The following is a 23,778-nucleotide window of genomic DNA, read 5'->3' as shown; positions in this document are numbered from 1 at the left end:
GGGGAAGGGTTAGCTAAAAGGGTTAAGGTTAGGTTTAGGGGAAGGGGTATCTAACATGCTAAGTAGTTGCAAAGTAGCTAAAAAGTTGTTGAAGTATGTTGTTGAAAAGTTGCTAATTAGCTAAAGTTGTTGGTGATGAGATTTGTACTCGCAACCTTTGGGTTGCTAGATGTTCGCGCTATATGCCTACCCAGCCACCCTGACTAACCACCCTATTTTCGTTTTTGCCTTAAGTAACCATCTGTCTTATGTGACCATCCCAAACATAACATATCAGACTAATTTGAATGTCCTGGATTTACGTTTACTATGCCACCTCTAGTTTATGAGACCAGGCTGCTGGAGACGGGTGTCCACAATGATGAAGTCATACCCATTGAACCCATTGTTTATCATCACATACTTCCTCATTAACACGCATGCATTAATTGTTGGTTATGTTAAAGATATCCATTACAAAGCTTAAATGGTGCACTTTGCTACGTGTCCCACTTTAACCAATACTCTATATCACATGCAAAACATTTCTGGATTTTCCATGTCAAAACGTGTCTTAAAACATACTGAAAAGGGTAAATCTTATCTAAAGATTTCGTGATTTATATATTCGGATAATACTAATCAAATTTGAATTTGGATTATACAATATTGCAGAATGGGAACATCTTGTTATTTTACTTATCCATTTACAAAACGAAATTTAGAGTAGTCTAATCAATCACTGAAATGCGTGGCAATATAGCTTCTTCATTTATTATTTGGAGGGATTTTGTTAGATGTTTATAAATTGACTAAATAATAATATTGACTAAATAATTTGGCTGTTTTTAAAAACATAAACAACAAAATGGTCCTTTCTGCTCCAAAATGACCTTTCTGCTTCTTTTCCAGTAGAGGGCTCACTCATAGAACTCTCTAGTCTCTAGTCTAATCTTACTTTATGAAATCCAGCCTTTCAATATGATTTTGCAATGCATATTTTACGGTTTTGTATTGTCACCAGGAAAAATAAGAATGATAATAAAAAATCATATTAAAAATATTAAAAATGAATAGGCCTGCATGATCATTATCATCACCGTAAAATTATCACAATCATAAGTGTAGAAGCATAATCATAACAATAAAATGTAACCTTCCACTCAAAATGTGTGAAAATCTTTTTAAGAAAATAAAACCGTTTTTAGTATTTAGACTTTTTGTCTTGCGTCTTTCTTATCATTCATTATATGATGCAACACATTTCCTTGAAAATTACAAAACTCCATTTAGAATTTATTTAAATTACCTTTAGACATTTTCTTCCACTTCCATGCTTTTAAAACAAAAAAGTAAACGCTGGCTTGGACACAAAAAAAAAACCGATGGACGGGGGGTCTATGTTGATCTAGTAAGCAGGCCTACAGCGATTCTCAACTGGTGGGTCGTGAATTTAAACGACTAAAAGCAGGTAGAAAGTGTGTAGAAATTATAATTAACCTATGTTTTTTAATAATTTAACCTCTGAACTATTTTTCTTCAATCACAGTAGGTTCAATATAGATAGTGTTATTAGCAGCGCTATTTAGCGGATTTTGTAGATTTTTTGGTCTCAAACCAGAGTTTAACATTCTTCATCAAGAATATGGGCAAAATGGAATTATTGACAATTAAAAGTTGGGACTGTTGTTCCCTTACCATATAATTGGTACATTTACTATTAATATAGTATTAAAAATCGTTTTCCAGCTATTTCGGTCCGGAGGCAAAAACCAGTTGAGAACCACTGATCTAGTAGACTATTGTTTCATAGTCAAGGCCTTTGCATAGTTTACCCCCTCCCCAAACGCACAGAGGTCCAGGTTTACATGTGACGTCACTCTGCGCGTGGGACATTGCTCTTCTCTTCCCACCTCTCACTCGAGGAATAGAAGTTAGCAGTCAGCCAGGGACGGGATCCGGCAGTCTTCCACTCAATTTCTTGATCTATCGGCCTACACTATCCCTCCTGTATGGTGGATATTATATTAAATTCTTCTTTCTTGGGTGATATGGGGGATCATTCCAAAAGTAAGTAAACATTTGTGTCACTCTTTTTTTTTTTTTTACTTTGACCAAGACACATTTAAGATGTATTTGATCGTTAACAATATTGGCTATTATTGGAACATTTCACGATTTTTTTTGTGGCAATGGTCAATTTTGATAACAAAATGGTGATGTGAATACATTTTAGGTCTAAGGTCAGTTATACGCGTATATGGCTACGGCCCTTCATTCTGGAAATGACAAGGATAACAAAACAGGACACGACACGGGTGCATGCTGCAGAGTGGACACTGGACGAACATAAGGGGATTTAGCGAGTATGTCTGGTGATTACATTGGTATACGTGGTGGTAGCATTAATATACTGTGCATTCGACAGAGAAGTCTGGAATCGCAATGTGTGTGGGCTGTGGGAGTCAGATCCACGACCAGTACATTCTGCGGGTCGCCCCGGACCTGGAGTGGCATGCTGCGTGTCTGAAGTGCTCGGAATGCAGTCAGTACCTGGATGAGACGTGCACTTGCTTCGTCCGAGATGGCAAAACATACTGCAAAAGAGATTATGTAAGGTAGGAGTTGACTAACTTTCCTCACTAACGTGATTTCAGAGCTTTGGAATTTCCAAAGGCCCCAATTGTGGAAAAAAATTGTAGCTAGGCCTACTGAAGTGGAAATGTATGAGAAATTGTTCAAACTGCTTGTTGACACTAAACATTATCCATATGATAGATAATAGCATAGCCTAGTCAAAGTTTCTGGTTTATTTGGTAAATATAAAATAAATAAGGTTGACATGTGTCGTAGGCTATTAGTCTCCTATATCCTAAATTGCATATTTTTGTTATGATTTGAGCATACTGTTTTATGCTTGGAAAGAACGGTGTGAATTCCCAAACTATTTCGATTATGTTTTGTTGCTGATGTCTATCCTTGAAATACATTTGAGCCAAGATGCTTGTAGCCATTCCTGCTATAGGCCCATGCATTATAACGTATTGAGACCAATGTTCCTATGTCCTTTTCAGATTATTTGGGATTAAATGTGCAAAATGTAACATTGGCTTCTGCAGCAGCGATCTGGTGATGAGAGCTCGTGACAACGTTTACCACATGGAGTGTTTTAGGTGCTCGGTGTGCAGCAGGCATCTCGTGCCGGGGGATGAGTTCTCTCTGCGGGACGAGGAGCTGCTGTGTCGGTCTGATCACGGTTTACTGATGGAACGGGCCTCAGCGGGAAGCCCCATTAGTCCGGGAAATATTCACTCCAGGTCTTTTCATATTGCAGGTCAGTGAACGAATAATGGTGGTAATAATAATAGCGAGAGTATAATATTAATAACAACGTTAATAAGAACGAAAGGATATATCATAATAATAATTGTAAAATAATAATACAAATAAATTCAATAACAGTTATTATTATTATACTTGTCTGCAAAATGTTCCTTTCACTGAGCAAGTGCGCAGACTTTTAAGCCTATAGGTTTATTACATTACTTTCATTGGTAGACTAAACATAAATTAAAGCATATTGGGTGTTGTTTGTATCTATTAAGTTGTTAAAGTTATTAGACTAAAATGTATGTAAATTCGTTTATTTTGAAAACAATAAGGTAACATTTTGGCTGTGTAAAGGGCGTATGCTGCAATGGTCGATATATTTTTGTTAATTCACATACTGAAAGTTTAGAGTTTGTAGGTGTGAAGTTAGAAAAAAGACCTCGATCGAAATATAATTCTACAACAGAAAATAAATGAATGTTTTGTGGGACGCATTTTAAATTGTATTTGTAATTCACAAAATGTTTTTGAGTTAGTATTTGAAGGGATATATTGTATAGCCTGTTTAATGAAAGTTGACCAAAGAATGTTATAAATTATCACTAAATTATATGATTAGACTACCACTATTATCATCGTTATTATTTTTGGTTGAGGACCTCTTCACTGAGGAATGTGGATGTTTTTTATGATTGTTTTTTCCTTTTTTTGTGTGAGTTTCCTATGCTCCTGCCTTGATTGTGTAATTGCTAGGGAGAAGTAGGGAGAATAAGTGTATCCATCATCAGTCATGTTTGCTTTTCGTTGCATTTCAAAATTTGGCTCAGTCAGTGGAAATTCAATTTTCAAAGATATTTCCTTTTGAATATTTGTCCCACAGATCCTGTGTCAGTTCGACAGCCTCCTCATCGGAACCATGTCCACAAGCAGTCAGAGAAAACCACTCGGGTGCGAACAGTATTGAACGAGAAGCAGCTCCATACCCTTCGGACCTGTTACAATGCCAACCCAAGACCAGACGCACTTATGAAAGAGCAATTGGTAGAGATGACCGGTCTTAGCCCAAGGGTCATCAGAGTTTGGTTTCAGAACAAACGTTGTAAAGACAAGAAGAGAACTATATTCATGAAGCAACTTCAACAACAGCATCACATCGATAAAATTGTAAGTTCATTTAGACATTCCAATGCAACAGAAACATTTTGGTCTACTAAAAATAAAGGTGTAATTTAATTGGGCGTGCCAAAAAATGTAATGCAAATACATGGTTGGACATAGCCTACGTGAGGATTATATCTACAAACATTCAACTTTATAATGAGCCGCTGATTTGTAATAATGAACACATCAGAACATTATCCATAGTGGCCAACCATCATTGTATAGTTTCATCTATGTAAGTTTCCTATGCCGGGTTTCGACCATATGGAGACCCATGTCTCTGTAGATGTGCATGATTTCTAGAGATGATTTAATAGCAAGCTTTGTAAAATATTGTAATTAAGTGGATGGGATACGGATTGTTTGAACCTTTCAAGAAAAAGTAAGTTATTGTTATTTATTATGAGAAAATTTAGGATATCTTAATAAACCCATATGAACTGTTTCATGCACTTTGAATGTTGAGAAAACCAGATGGATGGTGGTGAGATGTTTGTTGTGATACATTTTCTCTGTAGAATCTTCAGGGGCTGACGGGTACGCCTATGGTGGCAGGCAGTCCAATTCGACACGACAACACGGTCCAAGGGAACCCAGTAGAGGTGCAGACCTACCAGCCCCCCTGGAAGGCCCTGAGCGAGTTCGCCTTGCAGAGTGACCTGGACCAGCCCGCCTTCCAGCAGTTGGTAGGCACACACACACACACACACACAAGAGCATTTTGCAATAAATGTATGTTTAATAAAACACCATCCACTCGATCACTGAATGACCAATCTCAATTCAGATTAGAGCCTGCGGCTTTATTCAAAGAGTTTCTAAATTAAATTAATGCTTTTCAGCCTCAAATTCGAACGCTGATCGATTTATATGAATACAAATATTCATGTTGGCCTAATCTCTGCATTGTACTTAATCGAATCATAAGGGTCAATATTAATATGCAATAAGCAATTTTTTTGCAAAATTGGGAGGAAAAAACGCAAATTAAAAACACCCGTTTCCATCGCAGGTGTCTTTTTCTGAATCGGGCTCCATGGGTAACTCCTCCGGCAGTGATGTGACCTCCTTGTCGTCGCAGTTGCCGGACACCCCGAACAGCATGGTACCAAGTCCGGTGGACACGTGAAACCAGCCCAACAGTGACGCTTCGAACCCCAGCATGGTCCCGCGTGCCCTGCATGAGAACTGGCCAGTTCACAGCTTTAAGAGGAAAAGGATTTCATCTTATTTAAAGATAAATAACGCTGGATTTGTCTATGAGGATGCACCATTTGCTCACGGATGGACCTGTCTGCATTGTTCAGGATCGGATTAATTTTAAATGACCAGCCAGTGACAGCCAAGGGCTATAACTAAAGCAGAGGCTGAGCCTCGGATCTTACCTACATGGTTGGACATAGCCTACGTGAGGATTATATCTACAAACATTCAACTTTATAATGAGCCGCTGATTTGTAATAATGAACATATCAGAACATTATCCATAGTGGCCAACCATCATTGTATAGTTTCATCTATGTAAGTTTCATATGCCGGGTTTCGACCATATGGAGACCCATGTCTCTGTAGATGTGCATGATTTCTAGAGATGATTTAATATCAAGCCTTGTAAAATATTGTAATTAAGTGGATGGGATACGGATTGTTTGAACCTTTCAAGAAAAAGTAAGTTATTGTTATTTATTATGAGAAAATGTAGGATATCTTAATAAACCCATATGAACTGTTTCATGTCTAACGAACTCTGCATGTGAAATCTCATATGTGCAGTAATTCAATCAAATATTAACTGAAATTTATGAAACAGCTATTTCATGGTGGTTTTGCCATAAGCCTATGGGCCTAATCTAAACTATGTAGCCAGGCTGAAAAACGTTTGAGATTTATAATAGGCCTATGGAATCTCAAATGAATGTCGAACCATCCAAAATAAATCACTGTTTGATGTCAGTTTAGACCACAATCTTTCAGAAAAATCGCTTTAGTCATTAGAGAAACCCAATTTGATGTAGGCTATCATTTTAATGGCATATTCAAAAATCGTAATGCAACAGCATCATAGCTGGTCAAATGCAAGCATATCCACATTGAGGCCTGTTTGTTAATTACAATTGAGGACACCATATTGTTTATTTAATTGTCCTCCATATATGGATTTGCGATGTGATCATTCCAGTTTCACTTGTAAAGTCACAAGTCTAGACAGAGGACAGGGCTCGGCGGCTCCTTATCTACGCTTGGCATCACCTACAAACGATACATTGAATGGAACCACAACAAACCCACCTCTCTCTGTCGCTGGAGTCCGTGCTGAAGGGGACTACCACCCTGCGAACGCATTCTGGCATGTCTTGGGTTTATTTTCATTCCAGGCGAAATCCTGGATAGCCTCTGGACAAGGAGTGCAGGTCAAGATACTAATGACATACTAGACCTCAACAATTTGTTGTCGAGGATGAACATTCTGATCAGAGGATGCAATAGCATTCTAACCTCTTAATCACGATATGAAACATGATCAGTCTTTCAGCATAGCACATAGTAGTCCTAGCTAGGCCTCTATATGTGACTTCTGGCATCAAATCAAAACGCCATTAGGCCTATCGTGCCATACATAGCCTTTTATGTAAATAATTGTAGCTATGCAACAGTAGCCTACAAATTCTGCCCTTATAGTCCACCAAATTTGTCCTCTGGAAATATTTCATAATAGTGGTTAAAAGGCATTTTAGAAACAAAGCACAGATTTGAGATACAGGCCTAATCAAATTATTTCCCCCTTAAACATAATATATACACATTAATATTCACTTGATAAATGTTTTGCATATAAAGGAAGGCAATGTCTAGAATATACGTTTTAATAACTTTCAGTAGAACACAGAAAATAACAGCATCCATAAACCTCAAACTTAGGAATAGCTTTATCCATTATCCATTAGCCTTGCTATAGGCCTAGGTAGACTATGTAGTTAGTTGTATTGTTGCATATTTCTGTCATTAACTTTAAACAACTTATATTCATTCATCCATAAAGCCATTTAAGAGGGGGGTTGCAAGACAACTGGCAAATAAATAGAGTGCATAATGCCCATTTGGCTATTGGCACGTCAGATCACGGTTTTACAGTTGTATCTAATTTCAATTTTATCACATAATTATATAGTTTGGAAATCTACATTTCACAATAAGCCACTTAGCTGTATCTGATAGACATCATTAGCCCATACAACAGCATTCCTTAATCCCCTGTTGCACCCTGAGTGGCAGAATGAGAATAGATGCTGTAATTTCCTCCTGAGGCATTTCAGGACTTCACCCAACCGATAACAAATGATTGGAATCTAATGGACACATTTCCCATATTAATGTCATCAGTTGTCATAAACCTGACCTCAAAGCATTTAAGATGTATAAATAATTAGGCTACTCTACAGTTTGGGGTAGGGGTAGGCTATACTATTTCAGGGAAATAATAGACCTAGGCTACTTTTCAAGCAGCAGGCCCTTGTAGAGCTGCAGTATGCAAAGTGCATGAGAAATGTTTGAGTCTTATGCATTTACTATCCCTTAATATGAGAGACCTTTTCAGTTGATATTAAAGGGGAAGAGACACTTGGCATGTAAGAAGGGCTCAACAGCAGATACAATGAACACTTGGGAATATTGTGAGAATATACCCAGCCCTGTATAGGTTTACATACAGAAAAAAATGATTAAATCCTGCATTCATTTCTAGGAGATATCTTTCAAAAAATATCCACTGACTGGGCCTGCAGAACTGAGTCTGGTATAGAGAAGGACCAGCCATTTTGTTTTAACCCAGCTCCTCACACCACCTGGGATACTAATGACTATTACAAATGTTACAGTGCTGTACAGGCAGAAAAGTACACAGGCAGAGAGGCTACTGTCCGTACTTCTAATTAATTGTCACTTGACGATCAGTAGATGTAGGGGAAATCACTGAGACTTGAATGAGTGAGCTGCACAGTCTCTAGATAAAAAGAACTGGAGTACAATGAATGATGCATAATAATAAATCATTTATATAAATGGGATAAAAACGTAAATTATTCAATAAATTATAATATTTTGTAAGTTCTTCACAACATAAAGGCAAGAACAAGGGAAACATTTGTACATGAAATCAGGACAGCTCCTACTAGAGCAAATCTAAATGTACAGCATAAACACATACAGGCTATGTAACTTACATATTGATGTACAAAACTGCCCAACGCCTGTAAAATAACTATAGGGAAAAAACATTCTGATCAGGTCATTCACATCTTAACTGTATATGAAAATATTAAAAGAATTAACAGGAAGTACACAGTATTATTGATGAACATGTTAAGTAAATGAACCATTATGAGAGTGCTTTTGATTATCTCTGCTCTTTTCTGTTACATTGTCATTCTATCCACAATAGAAACATAATACAAAAGCAAATGACTAGGTTGGACAAGGAACATAATTATTGTGTGTGACTCACAGAAGAATACACAAGATGCTCACTTCCAACTCAAACTTTCGTGCAAATCTCCCATGGACATCGATGGATGACTTCCACAAACATTTGAGTTAGACATGCGCATCTCAAGTTAGGATTCAGCCCTTGACCTCTAGGACTTCAAGAGTTTTGGCAAGGCTAAGAGACTGCATTTCTAAAGAATAAGGCCATATGCGGACCTTAAATCTAAATGGGAAAGTATGTAGTGTAGAATGGAGGGTGAAGTGTCTGGTTCTATTTTGTAGTGTTTTTCATGTGTATGTGTGTGTTAGAGGTCAGCATGCAACTCTGAATTAGTCCTCCTGCTTCTTGAGGAAGAACTGCAGTGCTGAGTCCCATTGGTCTCTGGGAAAGCGGTTGGACAGCTCACAGTAATCCAGTGGCTGAGAGACTTTGTCTGCATGGTGACAAATCATAGGACATTTTTTTTGTCTGAGCAAGATGTCTCAGGATTATACACTAATATTTAAGAATTACAATTGTCAATTGACCAAAATAATTTATGTGCAGTACCAGTCAACATTTTGGACACACCTACTCATTCCAGGGTTTTTCTTTATTTTTTTTTATTTTCTACATTGTAGAATAATAGTGAAGACATCAAAACTATGAAATAACACATATGGAATCATGTAGTAACCAAAAAAGTGTTAAACAAATCAACATATATTTGATATTTGAGATTGTTCAAAGTAGCCACCATTTGCCTTGATGACAGCTTTGCACACTCTTGGCATTCTCTCAACCAGCTTCATGAGGAATGCTTTTCCAACAGTCTTGAAGGAGTTCCCACATATGCTGAGCACTTGTTGGCTGCTTTTCCTTCACTCTGCGGTCCAACTCATCCCAAATCATCTCAATTGGGTTGAGGTTGGGTGATTGTGGAAGCCAGGTCATCTGATGCAGCACTCCATCACTCTCCTTCTTGGTCAAATAGCCCTTACACAGCCTGGAGGTGTGTTTTGGGTCATTGTCCTGTTGAAGAATCTCAAATATAAAATATTTGGATTTGTTTAACACTTTTTTGGATACTACATGATTCCATATGTGTTATTTCATAGTTAGATGTCTTCACTATTATTCTACAATGTAGGAAATAGTAAAAAAATAAAAAAAATAAAAAAAGTAAAAATAAAGAAAAACCCTTGAATGAGTAGGTGTCCAAACTTTTGACTGGTACTGTATATTCATATTTTTCAATTGAAAATACTGTACTGTCACCTTTCTTAATAATTGGTAAATAAATTAATACATTTTAATGCAAATCCATCATTAACATTTGTTAAGAAAAATATGGTCCAGAATACGAATTATTTTCAGTTTTCAATATAAAAAGTGAAAAATGGCATTGAAGAATACCTACCTCCTTGATGCATTCTGTTGTCTGGATGGTTCTTACTTGAGGCACCGTCCTGGAGGAAATAAAATAGGAATATGTCAGAGTGATCCACAGTATTAAGACAGGAGTAGGGGAGAGGCCAGACACCATTGTTCAACAGCTGTGAAGAAATGGAACTGTGCGTGGAACATTTTATCCACCATATCTAAGCAAACCATAACTCATCATGCTTGAAGCTAACCAAACTAAAAAGGTACTAACAGATAACTTGAACATAAACTTTTGCGTACATTTTGCAATGATTTCATGATGCCGGATTTGATCCTGACAACGGTGTGTTTTGAACATCCTAAAGAACTCTGTTTGCAGTCCCTGCATGTCTCCCTGTTCTGGTTAACACACACATTAAGGATATGGTTCCGATTGAAATTATTAGTATATTGTGACATCTTTACAAGCTTTAAAGGGATAGTTCACTCAAAGTATAAAATGACACATTGGTTTCCTTACCCTGTAAGCAGTCTATGTACATAGTATGATAGCAATCCATGCTTTGGTTTAGTTTCCCTAGCAGTGGCTGGCACCGTTTCCAAATGCTAACGTTTTAGCCTTTGTGGCACAAATCCCATTCAAGTCATGGGACCAATATTATACTGAACGAAAATATAAACGCAACATGGAAAGTGTTGGTCCCATGTTTCATGAGCTGAAATAAAAGATCCCAGAAATATTCCATACCCATTAAAAGCTTACTTTAAAAAAAAGATGCAAAAATTTAATTACATCCCTGTTAGTGAGCATTTCTCCTCTGCCAAGATAATCCAACCACCTGACAGGTGTGGCATATCAAGAAGCTGATTAAACAGCATGATCATTACACAGGTGCACCTTGTGCTGGGGACAAAGGCCACTAAAATGTGCAGTTTTGTTACACAACACAATGCCACAAATGTCACAAGTTGATGGAGCGTGCAATTGGCATGCTGACTGCAGGAATGTTCACCAGAGCTGTTGCCAGAGAATGTAATGTTAATTTCTCTACGTTGTTAATTTCTCACGTTGTTTTAGAGAATTTGGCAGCATGTTCAACTGGCCTTAGAACCGCAGATGACGTGTAACCACACTAACCAAGGACTTCAACATACGGCTTCTTCACCTGCGGGATTGTCTGAGACCAGCCACCCAGACAGCTGATGAAACTGTGGGTTTGCACAACCGAATAATTTCTGCACAAACTGTCAAAAACTGTCTCAGGGAAGCTCATCTGCGTGCTCGTCATCCTCACCAGGGTCTTGACCTGACTGCAGTTTGGCGTCGTAACCGACTTCAGTAAGCAAATGCTCACCTTCAATGTCCACTGGCATGCTGGAGAGTGTGCTCTTCACGGATGAATCCCAGTTTCAACTATACCGGGCAGATGGCAGACAGCATGTATGGCGTTGTGTGGGCAAGCAGTTTGCTGATGTCAACGTTGTGAACAGAGTGCCCCATGGTGGTGGTGGGGTTATGGTATGGGCAGGCATAAGCTAAGGACAATGAACACAATTGCATTTTATCGATGGCAATTTGAATGCACAGAGATACCGTGACGAGATCCTGAGGCCCATTGTCGTGCCATTCATCCGCCGCCATCACCTCATGTTTTCGCATGATAACGCACAGCCCCATGTCGCAAGGATTTGTACACAATTCCTGGAAGCTGAACATTTCCCAGTTCTTCCATGGACTGCATACTCACCAGACATGTCACCCATTGAGCATGTTTGGGATCCTCTGGATCAACGAGTATGAGAGCGTGTTCCAGTTTCCGCCAATATTCAGCAAATCCGCACAGCCATTGAAGAGGAGTGGGACAACATTTCACAGGCCACTATGAACAGCTTGATCAACTCTATGCGAAGGAGATGTGTCGCGCTGCATGAGGCAAATGGTGGTCACACCAGAAACTGACTGGTTTTCTGATCCACAACCCTACCTTTTTTTCAAGGTATCTGTGACCAACAGATGCATATCTGTATTCCCAGTCATGTGAAATCCATAGATTAGGGCATTAATTTATTTAAACTGACTGATTCCTTATATGAACTGTAACTCAGTAAAATCTTTTAAATTGTTGCATGTTGCGTTTATATTTTTGTTCAGTGTAGCATTTTTCGCTCATCATGTTCAAATCATCCATAAGTGACTTTGGTGAGCTTCACAATCAATTTTAGGTACTGTACTTCTGAATGATTTGGACATGATGCGCAAAAAATGCCAATATCGGTCCCATGACTTAAATGGGATGTGTGCCACAAATGCTATAACGTTAGCATTTAGAAACAATGCCAGGGAAACTAAACCAAAGCATGGATTGCGGACATACCTTGTCCATAGACTGCTTACAGGTTAAGAAAACAAAATGTAATTTTGTAATTTGGGTGAACTATCCCTTTAATACTATTACAATTGCAAAAGCACTAGCAAAACACGTTTTTGCTTAATCTCAGGTTAATTCTATAATAAATAATGACACAGGGAAAAAGGAATCTATAGATAGATCTTCCCACTGTTTGGCTGAAATGGCAATAGCCTGTCCCTCTATAGTGCGAGCTAATCTTAATGTAAATAATGGTGGTAGCTGGGCGGTGAGAGGCGATGTTGTCAGAGAAGATGAAGGAGACAGCCTGTTTACTGGAGGCTAAAACACTGGCAGGTAAATCCACTGAGGAAGCCATGCATCTGTGTAGCTGCTAAATATTCACCAGAAGGAGACAGACACATTAAAAGGTCCAATGCAGCCGTTTTGATCTCAATATGAAATCATTTCTGGGTAACAATTAAGTACCTTACTGTGATTGTTTTAAATTAAAATGGTTAATAAGTAACTAAAATAGCTTCTTAGCTCAGAGCAATTTATCATACAAGGATGTTGCTAGGACTGTCTGGGAGTGGTCTGAATGGGGAGGGGAAAACTGAAAACTAGCAGTTATTGGCAGAGGTGTTTGGAACTCTTTGTTATTGGTCTATTAACTAATTTACCACCTGGGGATGTCACCAGGCAGGCCAAATTCCATCCCACCAAAACAGGCTGAAATTTCAGGCGGTCTTTTCAAGCAGCCCTTACACTAAAAGGGCATTATCATAATTTTCACAGTATTAAACACAGAGTATACCAAACATTAAGAACACCTTCCTAGTATTGAGTTGACCCCTTCCCCCCTTTCCCTCAGAACAGCCTCAATTCGTCGGGGCATGAACACTACAAGGTGTCGAAAGCATTCCACAGGTATACTGGCCCTTGTTGACTCCAATGCTTGACATCAACAAGGCATCATAGCTTTGACTTGGTCAGTCTATGTCACGGAAAGAGCAGGTGTTCTTAATGTTTTGTATACTCAGTGTATACAGTGCATTCAGAAAAAGTTCAGACCCCTTGACCTTCTCCACATTTTGTTACGTTACAGCCTTATTCTAAAATGGATTAAATTGTTTTTTCCCCCTCATCAATCTACACACTATACCCCATAATGACTAAGCAAAAACAGGTTTTTAGTAATTTCTGCAAATTTATAAAAAAATGAAAAACTGAAATATCACATTGACATAAGTATTCAGACCCTTTACTCAGTACTTTGTTGAAGCACCTTTGGCAGCGATTACAGCCTTGAGTCTTCTTGGGTATGACGCTACAAACTTGGCACAGCAGTATTTGGGGAGTTTCTCCCATTCTTCTCTGCAGATCCTCTCAAGCTCTGTCAGGTTGGATGGGGAGCGTTGCTGCACAGCTATTTTCAGGTCTCTCCAGAGATGTTAGATCGAGTTCAAGTCCGGCCTCTGGCTGGGCCACACAAGGACATTCAGAGACTTCTCCCGAAGCCACTCCTGCATTGTCTTGGCTGTGTACTTAGGGTCGCTGTCCTGTTGGAAGGTGAACCTTGGCCCCAGTCTGAGGTCCTGAGCGCGCTGGAGCAGGTTTTCATCAAGGATCTCTCTGTACTTTGCTCCATTAATCTTTGCCTCGATCCTGACTAATCTCCCAGTCCCTGCTGCTGAAAAACACCCCCACAACATGATGCTGCCACCACCATGCTTCACCGTAGGGATGGTGCCAGGTTTCCTCCAGACGTGACGCTTGGCATTCAGGCCAAAGAGTTCAATCTTGGTTTCATCAGACCAGAGAATCTTGTTTCTCATTGTCTGAGAGTCTTTAGGTGCCTTTTGGCAAACTCCAAGCGGGCTGTCATGTGCCTTTTGCTGAGGAGTGGCTTCCGTCTGGCCAATTTACCATAAAGGCCTGATTGGTGGAGTGCTGCAGAGATGGTTGTCCTTCTGGAAGGTCCTCCCATCTCCACAGAGGAACTCTGGAGCTCTGTCAGAGTTACCATCGGGTTCTTGTTCACCTCCCTGACCAAGGCCCTTTTCCCCTGATTGCTCAGTTTGGCCGGGCGGCCAGCTCTAGGAAGAGTCTTGGTGGTTCCAAACTTCTTCCATTTAAGAATGATGGAGGCCACTGTGTTCTTGGGGACCTTCAATGCTGCAGAAATGTTTTGGTACCCTTCCCCAGATCTGTGCCTCGACACAAATGTGAAATACATTTAATAAATATTTTTCTCCAAAACATCTTATGAGTTAAATTTAACTGAAGTTCATTTTTAAGTTCACCCGAGCGATTAGGAACACTTAAGTGGTAAAGCCATGACTTCCTGTTTCACTGGGATATAAATATGAGGTGACACACAGGCCAAGTTCCCATAGTCATCCATCACTATGGGAAAGACCAGAGAAAACAGTAATGATGTGCGACAAAAGGTTGTTGAGCTGCACAAATCCGGAAATGGCTATAAGAAAATAGCTCATTTCCACTATCAGGGCAATAATTAAGAAGTTTAAAGTAACTGGAGATGTTAACAATCGGCCTGGAAGAGGACGTGTGTCTATATTGACCCCACGCACAGTGAGGAGGATGGTTTGAGTGGCCAAAATAATCTCCAAGGATTTTGCAGATTAGTTTGGTTTTGGGATCAAAAAGTCTAAAAAAACTACGATCAGACTCCACCTACATAACCACAAGTTTTTTGGGAGGGTTGCCATTAAAAAAAGCCTTTGCTGTCATCAAACAACAAACTCAAGCGCCTACAGTTTGCCAAACGTTACTGGAACTTTCAATGGGACCGGGTTCTATGGTCAGATGAGACCAAAATAGAGCTTTTTGGAAACAAACACCAGAGGTGGGTTTGGCGTAGACAGAAAGATAGCCATGCAGAAAAGTACGGCATCCCCACTGTGAAGTATGGTGGTGGATCTTTGATGTTGTGGGGCTGTTTTTCTTCCAAAGGCCCTGGACAACTTGTTAGGATACATGGTATCATGGACTCCATCAAGTATCAGCAGATATTAAATCAAAACCTGACTGCCTCTGCTAGGAAGCTTAAACTGGGCCATGGTTGGATCTTCCAGCAGGACAATGATCCAAAGCACACCTCAAAATCAACACAAAAATGGTTCACTGACCACAGAATCAAGGTTTTGCAATGGCCATCCCAGTCCCCTGACCTAAACCCCATAGAAAACCTGTGGGATGAGCTGAAGAGGAGAGTCCACAATCGTGGACCTCGGAATCTGAAGGATCTGGAGAGATTCTGTATGGAGGAATGATCTCAGATCCCTTGCCATGTGTTCTCCAACCTCATTACACATTACACTTAACTTCCAAGATGGCGTAGCAGTGCGGTCGCTTTTATTTTTTGTCCTGTGTAAATATCCCGTTTCTTGTTTTTTTTGTCTATATTTCTCAATTTTTTACTTTCATTCTTTAACTAAATATACTTTCCTGCAACCCGCCTCACCCAACGTGGAAAGGATTCTATTATTTCTTTATAACTTTCATCAAGAACCGTAAGCTGAAAATAGTGGCTACCTGTTATTAGTCACCGTTAGCGTCTTCACCATTGTCCGTGGCCTACACTATCCACCAGCCAGCTCTAGCTCTAGCCTGGACAATTCGTCGGCCAGTCTGCACAGCGTGCTATCGACCCAGCGTGCTATCGACCCAGAGCTTATTGGACTTTCTGCCGGAATCACTGGACCCTAGCGCCGGATCATCACAACCAGCTAGCTAGCTGCAACCTGTTGTTGGCTGATTACCATTACCATTGCCCTATAGCAAGCACCAGTTAGCCTTGAGCTAGCCTCAGGCCCATCTCCCGGCTATCTACCTCTCTGTCAACCGGACGGGACCTCCTAGTGTTGACACTGAGCCCCGCCGATCCAACACAACTGGTTTGCCGACGAAATAGTCTGATGTGGTTTCAACAGGCTTCCCGTTGCGACGACCACGAAGATCCATCTGCCAGCCCCGGCCCGCTAGCACACGCAAACTACAACTGTGCTCCCTGCTAGCTGTGCTGAAGCACCAATTTGAACTGCTCTCGGACTCACATATTGCTGTTCACTGGACCTTATGATCACTCAGCTGCACAGCTGATGCCTGCTGGACTGTTCCTTTGCACGGTACCCTGTCCTGTTTATTCCGTTTAGTCTTAGCCCAAACGTTATCGCTATTTCCAGTTGTGTCTTAGCTCTCTCTAATAACACATGTGACTGCTTTATGCCTCTCTCCCATGTCAATTATGCCTTGCCTATTGCTGTTTGGGTTAGTTCTTATTATACCATTTCAATGTAGAACCCCTAGTCCCTCTCAAACTGCCTCATATAGTTCCTTTGTTCCTCCCCCCATACACGCCGAGACCGGCTCAATCGATGCCTCCAATGACGCTATCTCTTTCATTGTTACCCAACGCTTAGGGTTACCTGAACTGTACTCATATCCTTCCATATCCTTTTCTGTACATAATGCCCTGAATCTTTTCTACAACGCCCGGAGAACTGCCCCCTTTATTCTATGTACCCAACGCACTAGAAGACCAGTTCTTAAAGCCTTTAGTCGTATCCTTATTCTAGTCCTCCTCTGTTCCTCTGGTGATGTAGAGGCTAACCCAGGCCCTGCAGCCCCCAGTATCACTCCTACTCCCCAGGAGCTATCATTTGTTGACTTCTGTAACCGTAAAAGTCTTGGTTTTCTGCACATAAATATCAGAAGCCTCCTTCCTAAGTTTGAGTTATTCACTGCGTTAGCACACTCCGCCAACCCTGATGTTCTAGCAGTGTCTGAATCCTGGCTTAGGAAGGCCACCAAAAATTCTGAAATTTCCATCCCCAACTATAACATTTTCCGTCTAGATAGAACTGCCAAAGGGGGTGGAGTTGCAATCTACTGTAGAGATAGCCTGCAGAGCTCCATCATACTATCCAGGTCTGTGCCCAAACAGTTTGAGCTTCTACTTCTAAAAATCCACCTTTCCAGAAATAAATCTCTCACTGTTGCCGCTTGCTACAGACCCCCCTCAGCCCCCAGCTGTGCCCTGGACACCATATGTGAATTGATTGCCCCCCATCTATCCTCAGAGTTCGTACTGCTTGGTGACCTAAATTGGGATATGCTTAACACCCCGGCCATCCTACAATCTAAACTAGATGCCCTCAATCTCACACAAATTATCAACGAACCTACCAGGTACAACCCTAAATCCGTAAACATGGGTACCCTCATAGATATCATCCTGACTAACTTACCCTCTAAATACACCTCCGCTGTCTTCAACCAGGATCTCAGCGATCACTGCCTTATTGCCTGCGTCCGTAACGGGTCCGCGGTCAAACGACCACCCCTCATCACTGTCAAACGCTCCCAAAAACACTTCAGCGAGCAGGCCTTCCTAATTGACCTGGCCCAGGTATCCTGGATGGATATAGATCTCATTCCGTCAGTAGAGGATGCCTGGTTGTTCTTTAAAAGTAATTTCCTCTCAATCTTAAATAGACATGCCCCATTCAAAAAATACAGAACTAAGAACAGATATAGCCCCTGGTTCTCCTCAGACTTGACTGCCCTTGACCAGCACAAAAACATCCTGTGGCGTACTGCATTAGCATCAAATAGCCCCCGCGATATGCAACTTAGGAACCAATATACACAAGCAGTTAGGAAAGCAAAGGCTAACTTTTTCAAACAGAAATTTGCATCCTGTAGCACTAACTCCAAAAAGTTTTGGGACACTGTAAAGTCCATGGAAAATAAGAGCACTTCCTCCCAGCTGCCCACTGCACTGAGGCTAGGAAACACTATCACCACCGATAAATCTACAATAATCGAGAATTTCAACAAGCATTTTGCTACGGCTGGCCATGCTTTCCACCTGGCTACCACTACCCCGGCCACCAGCTCTGCACCCTCCGCTGCAACTTGCCCATGCCCCCCCCGCTTCTCCTTCACACAAATCCAGACAGCTGATGTTCTAAAAGAGCTGCAAAATCTGGACCCCTACAAATCATCTGGGCTAGACAATCTGGACCCTTTCTTTCTAAAACTAGCCGCCGAAATTGTCGCAAACCCTATTACTAGCCTGTTCAACCTCTCTTTCGTAACGTCTGAGATCCCCAGAGATTGGAAAGCTGCCGCGGTCATCCCCCTCTTCAAAGGGGGTGACACTCTAGATCCAAACTGTTACAGACCCATATCCATCCTGCCAAAAGTTTTTGAAAGCCAAGTCAACAAACAGATCACCGACCATTTCGAATCCCACCGTACCTTCTCCGCTATGCAATCCGGTTTCCGAGCTGGTCATGGGTGCACTTCAGCCACGCTCAAGGTCCTAAACGATATTATAACCGCGATCGATAATAGACAGTACTGTGCAGCCGTTTTCATTGACCTGGCCAAGGCTTTCGACTCTGTCAACCACCGCATTCTTATTGGCAGACTAAATAGCCTTGGTTTCTCAAATGACTGCCTCGCCTGGTTCACCAACTACTTCTCAGATAGAGTTCAATGTGTCAAATCGGAGGGCCTGTTGTCTGGACCTATGGCAGTCTCTATGGGGGTGCCACAGGGTTCAATTCTTGGGCCAACTCTTTTCTCTGTGTATATCAATGACGTCGCTCTTGCTGCTGGTGACTCTCTGATCCACCTCTACGCAGACGACACCATTTTGTATACATCTGGCCCTTCATTGGACACTGTGTTAACAAACCTCCAAACGAGCTTCAATTCCATACAACACTCCTTCAGTAGCCTCCAACTGCTCTTAAACACTAGTAAAACTAAATGCATGCTCTTCAACCGAACGCTGCTTGCACCCGCCCACCCGACTAGAATCACTACTCTAGACGGGTCTGACCTAGAGTATGTGGACAACTACAAATATCTAGGTGTCTGGTTAGACTGTAAACTCTCCTTCCAGACTCACATTAAGAATCTCCAATCCAAAGTTAAATCTAGAATCGGTTTCCTATTTCGCAACAAAGCCTCCTTCACTCATGCTGCCAAACATGCCCTCGTAAAACTGACTATCCTACCGATCCTTGACTTCGGCGATGTCATTTACAAAATAGCCTCCAACACTCTACTCAGCAAATTGGATGTTGTCTATCACAGTGCCATCCGTTTTGTCTCCAAAGCCCCATATAATACCCACCACTGTGACCTGTACGCTCTTGTTGGCTGGTCCTCACTACATATTCGTCGCCAAACCCACTGGCTCCAGGCCATCTATAAATCACTGCTAGGCAAATCCCCGCCTTATCTTAGCTCATTGGTCACCATAGCAACACCCACCCGTAGTCTGCGCTCCAGCGGGTATATCTCACTGGTCATTCCCAAAGCCAACACCTCCTTTGGCCGCAATTCCTTCCAGTTCTCTGCTGCCAATGACTGGAACAAATTGCAAAAATCTCTGAAGCTGGAGACACTTATCTCCCTCACTAACTTTAAGCATCAGTTGTCAGAGCACCTTACCGATCACTGCACCTGTACACAGCCCATCTGAAATTAGCCCGCCCAACTACCTCATCCCTATATTGTTATTTATTTTGCTCATTTGTACCCCAGTATCTCTATTTGCACATCATCTCTTGCACATCATTCCAGTGTTAATACTAAATTGTAATTATTTTGCACTATAGCCTATTTTATTGCCTTACCTCCATAACTTGCTAAATTTGCACACTGTATATTATATGTATTTCTGTTGTATTTTTGACTTTGTTTTGTTTTACCCCATATGTAACTCTGTGTTGTTGTTTTTATCGCACTGCTTTGCTTTATCTTGGCCAGGTCGCAGTTGTAAATGAGAACTTGTTCTCAACTGGTTTACCTGGTTAAATAAAGGTGAAATAAATAAAATAAAATAAACACATTATAGGAGAAGACTCAGAGCTGTTATCTTGGCAAAGTGATGTTGCACAAAGTATTGAACGAAGGGGTGCCAATAATTGTGGCACACATACAGTATCAGTCAAACGTTTGGACACACCTACTCATTCTTTTCTTTATTTTTAGTGTTTTTTACATTGTAGAATAATATTGAAGACATCAAAACTATTAAATAACACATATGGAATCATGTAGTAACCAAAAAAAGTGTTTAAAAAAATCAAAGTATATTTTATATTTGAAATTCTTCAAATACCCACCCTTTGCCTTGATGAAAGCTTTGCACACTCTTGCCATTCTCTCAACCAGCTTCATGAGGTAGTCACCTGGAATGCATTTCAATTAACAGGTGTGCCTTGTTAAAAGTTAATTTGTGGAATTTATTTCCTTCTTAATGCGTTTGAGCCAATCAGTTGTGTTGTGACAAGGTAGGGGGGTATACAGAAGATAGCCCTATTTGGTAAAAGACCAAGTCCATATTATGGCCAGAACAGCTCAAATAAGCAAAGAGAAACAACAGTCCATCATTACTTTAAGACATGAAGGTCAGTCAATACGGAACATTTCAAGAACTTTGAAAGTTTCTTCAAGTGCAGTCGCAAAAACCATCAAGCGCTATGATGAAACTTGCTCTCATGAGGACCGCCACAGGAATGAAAGACCCAGAGTTACCTCTGCTGCAGAGGATACATTCATTAGATTTACCAGCCTCAGAAATTGCAGACCAAATAAATCCTTCACAGAGTTCATGTAACAGACACATCTCAACATCAACTGTTCAGAGGAGACTGTGTGAATCAGGCCTTCATGGTCGAATCACTGCAAAGAAACCACTACTAAATAAGAAGAAGAGACCTGCTTGGGCCAAGAAACATGAGCAATGGACATTAGGCCGGTGGAAATTGTCCTTTGGTTTGGAGTCCAAATTGGAGATTTTTGGTTCCAACTGCTGTGGCTTTGTGAGACGCGGTGTGGGTGAACGGATGATCTCGCATGTGTATTTCCCACCGTAAAGGATGGAGGAGGAGGTTTTATGGTGTGGGGGTGCTTTGCTGGTGACACTGTCAGTGATTTATTTAGAATTCAAGGCACACTTAACCAGCATGGCTACCACAGTATTCTGCAGCGATACGCCATCCCATCTGGTTTGGACTATCATTTGTTTTTCAACAGGACAATGACCCAACACACCTCCAGGCTGTGTAAGGGCTATTTTACCAAGAAGGAGGGTGATGGAGTGCTGCATCAGATGACCTGGCCTCCACAATCCCCCGACCTCAACCCATTTGAGATGGTTTGGGATGTGAAGGAAAAGCAGCCAACAAGTGCTCAGCATATGTGGGAACTCCTTCAAGACTGTTGGAAAAGCATTCCAGGTGAAGCTGGTTGAGAGAATGCCAAGAGTGTGCATAGCTGTCATGAAAGCAAAGGGTGGCCATTTGAAGAATCACAAATGTAAAATATTTGTTTAACACTTTTTTGGTTACTACATGATTCCAAATGTGTTATTTCATAGTTTTGATGTCTTCAATAATATTCTACAATGTAAAAAATTGTAAAAATAAAGAAAAACCCTTGAATGAGTAGGTGTGTCCAAACCTTTGACTGGTACTGTATATTTGAGACAAATATTTGTTTTACGATAAGAATTTATTTTTTCTTTCAATTATTTTACTTTAATTAAAATATTTTGAATGAAAGACCAAGAGGATAAACAATAAAGAAAAAAATTCACAGCCCGTTTTGCTCATATTTACCAAGGGTGCCAATATTAGTTGAGGGCACAGGTGTGTGCCTTTCCAAATCATGTCCAATCAATTGAATGTACCATAGGTGGACTCCAATCAAGTTGTAGAAACATCTCAAGGATCAATGGAAACAGAATGCACCTGAGCTCAATTTCGAGTCTCATAGCAAAGGGTCTGAATATTTATGTAAATAAGGTATTTCTGTTTTTCATTTTTAATACATTAGCAAATAATACAAAAAAAAGAAGCTGTTTTCACTTTCTCATTATGGGGTATTGTGTGTAGATTGATGAGGAAACGTTTTTATTTAATCGATTTTAGAATAAGGCTGTAACGTAACAAAATGTGGAAAAAGTCAAGGGGTCTGAATACTTTCCGAATGCACTGTATATAATACAGGAAAAAAAATTTTTTTTACTGCACTGGGCCTTTAAACCAAAAATACTGACTAAAACCTGTGGGTCTATTATTTATTTGCTCTGTATACATTAAATGTGCTAGTTCTTCAGAAAATGAAAGCATCGCCAAAACATCAGTGTGTGTGTTACCTGTATGAAGGTTGCCAGTAGCACACAGCTCATCTCCTGCTGCAGGATAACCTTGTTCTGGGGGTTGTTGTAGCAGGCTGAGATGAGGGAGGGGAAGAGCACTTTGATGAGGCGCGGGTGGCTGAAGTACTGGAAGGGCAGCTGACACAGTTTCTGCAGCACGCTGGGCTGGCGGCCAGACTGCACTATCACCTGTAACACACAGAGCAGGGCCAGTCAGCTAGCCAGCCAGTCAACCAGTGCCACCCGTAAATCACCGCCCTGCACCCCTCCCACCCATAAATCTGCCACTAAAACAACACACAAACACCCATTAGGAGGAGAACTGGAGGGCACAGCCTCCCACCACACAATTACAGGCTATAAAACACGATGATGGGATGTTTTGCTCTTCCTTTGTACTGCAGGTAATTTACAAGCTGTTGTGAAATAGGGGCAACAAGAAATAGTAATGTGAAATATCTTCTTGATGAGAAATATATTGACTTTATTATCAAAACATATAGGCTTTTATGTTTTACCCGGTAACAGTAGTCTCCAACTGTGTGAGTGTCATTGAGATATTGAAGCCAACACCAGACCATATCCCTGTGTATGTGCACTGTGCAGCTGAGGTTGAGAGGGCATGCACTGCGCAGGGGTGGGGGGGGGGGGAAGGGTGAACAGACCTCCACTGTAGCCTTGCCACCGCCACTAAGAAATGAGCAATACCATTAATGGAGTTCTCACCCGGCTGACATCCTGCTCCCCTTTACCAGCGGCCATCAATCACACAATTACATCCGGCCCACCAATATTAAAACCAAATCACGCCCAGCCTAGTTTGATTAGAGGGGGGGGGGGGGGACTGGTCCAAAGGAAGGGGTCCTGGCCTAATGCTCAGGGCATCTCCCCAGAGCCTG

General features: G+C 40.9%; 1 protein-coding gene and 1 pseudogene across 2 annotated transcripts in view; one reads left to right on the top strand and one right to left on the bottom strand.

Annotated features, from left to right (window-relative positions):
• Positions 1-1,901: 1,901 nt before the first annotated feature.
• On the top strand, positions 1,902-6,201 carry LOC311137799 (insulin gene enhancer protein ISL-2B). The gene is made up of 6 exons (XM_084172391.1): positions 1,902-2,049; positions 2,408-2,597; positions 3,054-3,313; positions 4,190-4,473; positions 4,989-5,156; positions 5,483-6,201. Exons 1-6 carry the CDS (start codon positions 1,992-1,994, stop codon positions 5,597-5,599), a joined length of 1,077 nt encoding a protein of 358 aa, XP_084028517.1. The 5' UTR covers positions 1,902-1,991; the 3' UTR covers positions 5,600-6,201.
• Positions 6,202-8,528: 2,327 nt separating this feature from the next.
• Positions 8,529-23,778, bottom strand: part of LOC311137510 (S phase cyclin A-associated protein in the endoplasmic reticulum-like) — a 120,114-nt pseudogene continuing 104,864 nt past the window's right edge. The window contains exons 29-31 of the transcript XR_014615453.1: positions 22,877-23,068; positions 10,353-10,401; positions 8,529-9,386 (exon numbers count right to left, since the gene is read on the bottom strand). The product of XR_014615453.1 is annotated as a S phase cyclin A-associated protein in the endoplasmic reticulum-like (transcript). The remainder of the gene's footprint in view (positions 9,387-10,352; positions 10,402-22,876; positions 23,069-23,778) is intronic.

Source organism: Coregonus lavaretus (genome assembly GCF_964263955.1).
Source record: "Coregonus lavaretus genome assembly, chromosome: 11".
Taxonomy (NCBI): domain Eukaryota; kingdom Metazoa; phylum Chordata; class Actinopteri; order Salmoniformes; family Salmonidae; genus Coregonus; species Coregonus lavaretus.
The sequence above is the reverse complement of the archived record's forward strand: the minus strand, read 5'-3'. Positions and strand labels throughout refer to the sequence as shown.